Source organism: Pinus tabuliformis, chromosome 6, assembly GCF_031772625.1.
Source record: "Pinus tabuliformis cultivar Carrire ecotype Pingquan chromosome 6, CPIR1, whole genome shotgun sequence".
NCBI classification, from domain to species: Eukaryota; Viridiplantae; Streptophyta; class Pinopsida; order Pinales; family Pinaceae; genus Pinus; species Pinus tabuliformis.
Genome location: NC_142292.1, coordinates 364,528,725 through 364,534,152, shown reverse-complemented (window position 1 = coordinate 364,534,152; position 5,428 = coordinate 364,528,725). Strand labels below are relative to the sequence as shown.

The 5,428-nt window shown below is 44.8% G+C and overlaps 1 protein-coding gene across 1 annotated transcript; it reads left to right on the top strand.

The window, feature by feature from the left end:
• The first annotated feature begins 2,055 nt into the window (after positions 1–2,055).
• LOC149258809 (uncharacterized) lies at positions 2,056–3,192 on the top strand. Its single transcript, XM_089434736.1, has one exon. The coding sequence runs from the start codon at positions 2,056–2,058 to the stop codon at positions 3,190–3,192; it is 1,137 nt and encodes a 378-aa protein (XP_089290862.1).
• Positions 3,193–5,428: the final 2,236 nt, after the last annotated feature.

Sequence of the window (5,428 nt, the reverse complement as noted above, 5' to 3'; positions counted from 1 at the left end):
ACTCTTCCTCCTATATTATAAAGGATCTTTTTGTAATTACTACAATTTGAACAAATTGAATTTTTCCATGTGTATAGACATCTGAACATAAAAATTGATTCATTGGAAAAGAAAGGAACTATTCTAGAGCAGGGGATTTTAGAATTGGGTCAAAGCTTGATATTAAGCTCACCTATACCATGAATCTAGGGAGTAAATCCTAAGATGAAAAATTTATTAATAAAGGCTTTCATAGCCACATAAATGATCAAGAATTCAATGTGGAAGCCAACCAAACATCAACGCTCTCAAGAAACTAGTTCCCGGCCCACAATCTGGAACTTGCAAGAAAGGAATGGCAACCTTCATCAATTCTCAAGTTGTGAATCCAAATGAAGGCGTACCCATGTCTTTATCACCATAACATCTAACATATGGTGGAAAGAACATGTGCGCACAAATGGTAGTAAGTTTTAATATATCAAGGTGGGAAGGAGTATCCTTAGGTGAGGGGAGCTTCGGCCCTATAAGCGCATTCAATTCTTCTCAAAAATGAGTTAATTATATTCTTCTTTTGTATCAATAAATTGTCATTCCAAAGGAGCTAACTATTTGAGAAGACCGCGCGCTCTGCTCCCGCGCCCTGTTGCGCACCTGACCTGAACCCTGAGCGTGCCCGCGCCTGGCAGCTTTGTTGCTGGGCTGCAGCCTCCTGCTGCTGACCCCCCATTGCCCAGGGCCTTCTGCCCTCTCCTCTACTGGGCCTCCTGCCCTTTTACCCTTCCCGTTCGTTGGCGGAGCGCCCCTGCGCTGCACTATGGATCCACCCTCTCAGGAGCAGGCAGAACTGGAGAAAGCTTTTGCATCTCTCATTCCAGAGAACATCACGGAAAGGATCCGCCCTTCAGCCTCAAAGTTTGTCAAAAAACTTGATGCAATCCCGGAAGTATCGCTCCCCCCCGCCCTTCCAAGGAGAGCTGTTGTGGCTCTTGCTGAACGAGGCTTGGTAGGCCAGTTCACGGGGTTATGGCCTTCTCCTCGCACGGTCCAACGTTGGGTTGAACGAAACTGGAATGCAATGGTCCAAGGCAAGATCGCAATAAGGTTTTGTGGAAGGGGGTTCTTCACCTTCCTCTTTGAATCAGTGGAAGATCGTAACCTCATTTTCAGAAATGGTCCCTACTTCATGGACACCAGAGGCCTTTATCTCAACCGATGGACTCTCGACTTCGATCCAGAAATGGACGTCCCCAACGCGGTCCCCGTCTGGGTCCGCCTTCCACATCTGCCACTCCACTGTTGGGGAGATGAATCTGTGCGAGCCATCGGGAACGCGGTAGGGAAATACATCGATAGATCGGAGCCAAAGGAGAATATGCATGCATGCGCTAGGATATGTGTAGAAGTGGATTTGGGGAAAGGATTACCGGAGGCAATCAAACTCAAAGTAGACCAGTGGACGCACATTCAGCAGGTGGACTACGAGCAGCTGCCATTCAAGTGTAAGGTATGTCATGAATACGGGCATTTTGCTAATAGGTGTAGCAAATCTAAATCAATAGATAATAGCAATGATGAAGCCTCGGAAGAAGCTTGGGAAATCGTCAAGAAAAAAAAGACAAACCCTCCCCCTGTTTCATCAGAGCCCTCCTCTGAAACCCCAATCCTCTCTTCTCAACCCTCTGGATCTGGCCCTCCCTTCCCTTCCTCCTCCAATCCTTTCGAATCCTTGGCATCAGAGGAACCCTTATCCCCCCCTCCGTCTCCCAAGGGCCCCAGGGCTTCCCCTTCTTCCCCCCTCCAAGCCTCCCCCCCTCCAACAGTGGAAAGAATTCTAACTAGAAATAAAACAAAGGAAAACATCTCAGCCACGGACCCCCCAAGAAAAGTAGGAAGGAAATCAAACAAAGAGATAAGAGATGAGAATGCAGCAAAAGAAATGGCCACAGGGACCCAACAGCCAATGGATACTTACCTTGATAAGAATAAAGGAAGCGGGGAGAAGATGAAGGAGAAGAGCGGGATCCACAACAAATCAAGTAAATGATGATTTTGGTCTCTTGGAACTGTAGGGGGATGGGCTCCTCCCTAAAATCAAATGCAGTCCGAGACCTTATTAAAGCAGAACATCCAGACTTCTTCCTACTCCAGGAGACCAAAATCAATGAACAAGAATTCCATAACAGTCTTAAAAGAAGTAGAAATTATGAAGGACTAGCCATGAGTGCAATAGGAGCCTCAGGAGGCATAGGGGCAATCTGGAATAAAAACAAATGGAAACTCACAGACAACAGGCAAAACAGATGGTGGATCAGACTAGATATGCAAAGCACAGCCAAGATGGAGGAATACACAATTTATAATGTCTATGCTCCTCCCCATTTCAGAGACAAAGCCTCTTGCTGGGATTCTCTCATCACAGATCTTGTGACTGCCCAAGGGAGGAATATTTTCCTGGGAGGAGACCTTAACTTAATAAGGAATGCAGATGAGAAAATAGGAGGGAATTTTTTGGTCGATCCCTCAAGAGACAAACTGGAAGAAATCATTCAAACACACAGCCTTATTGACATCCCTCCTCAGAATGGCCGCTACACCTGGTCAAACAAAAGAACAGGCAAAAACAATATCGAAGAGAGACTTGATCGAATTCTAGTTCAGGAGAGAATTGTTGCCAACTTCTCGAGGATTCGAAGTACAATTATACAGGGCTTCATATCAGACCACAAACCAGTGGCGCTGCATTTAGACAAAGGGGAAGACATGGGTCCGCTGCCATTCAAATACAACAGAGCATGGGATTCCAGTGAGGACTTCAGATACGTGATAAAAGAAGCCTGGGAAACGGAGATAACAGGCTCCCCACACTTCATTTGGGAATCAAAGCTCAAACTGCTGCGGATTGCCATAAAACAGTGGGCTAGGAATCACGCGTTTGAGGAAAGGAAGGAAAAAACCGACCTGCAAATGAAATTAGAGCAATGGAATCAGGAAAAGGAAGCCGGCCAAGATACAGAAGAAGACCAAAGGAAAGAAAGTGAGCTGTATAAGGCGCTCTACAACCAGCATCGTAAAGAAGAGGATGAGCAAAGACAAAAATCAAGATGTCTCTGGCTCAAGTCTGGGGACAAAAACACCTCGTTTTTCCATAACAGTCTCAAAGTAAGGAGAGCTGGAAACAACATTGAAAGGATAAAATTTGAAGGCAGATAGCTTATGGACCAAGGGGAAATCAAGGAGGCGGCATCTAGACACTTCCAAACTCTTCTTACAGCAGACCCTCACTATCAGGAAAATCCGGAATTCCTCAATATCATTGAGAGAAAGATCTCTGAAGCACAAAACTGTGAGCTGGACAAAGAAATCTCAAGGGAGGAGATTGAATGGTCAATCCATAGTATGCCCTTGGACAAAGCCCCTGGGCCTGATGGCTTCACGGTGAGCTTTTATAAAACTCACTGGGATATCATCAAGAAAGATTACATAAGAATGGTGAAAAATTTCCACTCAAAATGTAAAATGGGCAGCAGCATCAAATCTTCACACTTAGCGCTAATCCCAAAAGAGCCCAATCCCCAATCTTTTGACAGGTTCAGACCTATTTCATTGTGCAATGTCTCTTACAAAATTATCACTAAGATCCTGGCAAATAGGTTAAAAAAAATCCTTCCCTCACTCATTTCCGAAAACCAAGGAGGATTTGTCCCCAAGAGACATATAACAGATAATGTTATTCTCATTCAGGAGGCGATACACAGCAGCTTAGCCAGAAATGAAAAGGGTATGATCATCAAGCTGGACATGGCGAACGCTTTTGATAGGGTAAACCACTCTTTTCTGCAGGCAGTCCTAAAGAACTTCGGTGTCTCAGAGCTCTTCATCAGTAGGGTCATGGAATGCATCTCCTACAATTGGACAGCCCCTTTAATTAATGGTAGGCCCGGCAGCGCCTTCAAAAGTTCAAGAGGCCTGAGGCAAGGATGTCCTCTATCTCCTTTCCTCTATATCATCATGGCAGAAACAAGCGAAAGTTAAAGGAAATAATAGGAGTGGACATTGTTCGTGGAACCAAGGGGATCAATCACTCCTTATTTGCAGACGACACCCTTCTAATCGGCGATGCATCAAGCCTCATGGCCAGGAGATTCAAGAACATCTTGGACCTCTTCCTTCAAGCCTCTGGGGGAAAATTAAACAACAATAAGTGCATGGTCTATACCTGGAATGTACCAAGACACATAACTCAAAGAATCTCTATGATCATGGAAATCCCAGCCCAATCAAATTGGTCCCACTTTATGTACTTAGGGCTGCCACTAGCTAAAGAATCAATCAAAAATGAAGTTTGGGTAAAGCTAATCAAGAAATTGAGAGGGAAACTGCAGAGCTGGGGGATGTATTGGCTCAACTTGGCGGGCAGAACAATACTCATCAAGGCCATTCTATCAGCTCTTCCTATCTACCAATTTGCCATTACCCTCGCCCCAGCAAGCATCCATAAGCACATGGAGCTGATTATCAGAAGTTTCCTATGGAAGGGGGAAAGCAAGACACAAAAAAATTCAGCTTGGTGAAATGGGAAAAGGTCATCCTTCCCCTAGAAAAAGGAGGACTGGGAATTAGAATTCCAAGACTGGCAAATATGGCAATGGGCTTCAAGTTAACTTGGAGAATCCTCAACGAGAAAGGGACCTGGTGGGCAGAGGCCATCAAAAGGAAATATCTGAATGGGATCAACAGCAACATCCTCTCTGAAGTCATCATTGACAGACATTGTACACCTGTTTGGAAATTCATCAAAAAAACTCTTCCCCTCTTCAAATCTAGCATATCTAAAGCCCCAGGTAACGGAAGATATATCAGCATATGGGAGGATAGAATTATGGGCACGGAAGCCAGGGAAAAGTCCACCAAATTCAGGCCCCTTCATCAGTGGATGACAGAAGCTAACCTCAAAACCCTCTTTGACATCTCCCTATGGGACCAAAACAGCTGGATAGGATGGAAAGCACTGCATCTCCCCAATGAAATAAAGAACCTCTGGAGTGACCTTAAGCTCTCTCTCACAGGGTCAGCCCCTATAAACAGAACAACAGATGACAATTATGTTTGGGATCCAAACGGAGGCAACTACACAGTGAAAGAAGGTTACAAGGCACTCCAAAATTCAACAGCAATCAACAACTGGCATCTATATAAAGCAGCATGGAGAATTGAAAGCCTGCCGAAGATAAAACTATTCAATTGGACCCTGCTTCATGGCAAAATCCTAACAGCAGAAAACCTTAGGAAAAAGGGTATCCAGGGCCCCTCATTTTGTCTCATGTGCAGGGAGGCAGAGGAAAACATCAATCATCTTTTCATTGACTGTCCAGTAGCAAGGTCCTGTTGGAAGGTTATAACTAGTCCTCTAAATATTGGAGACCTTCCCAATCAGATTTCTCTCCTC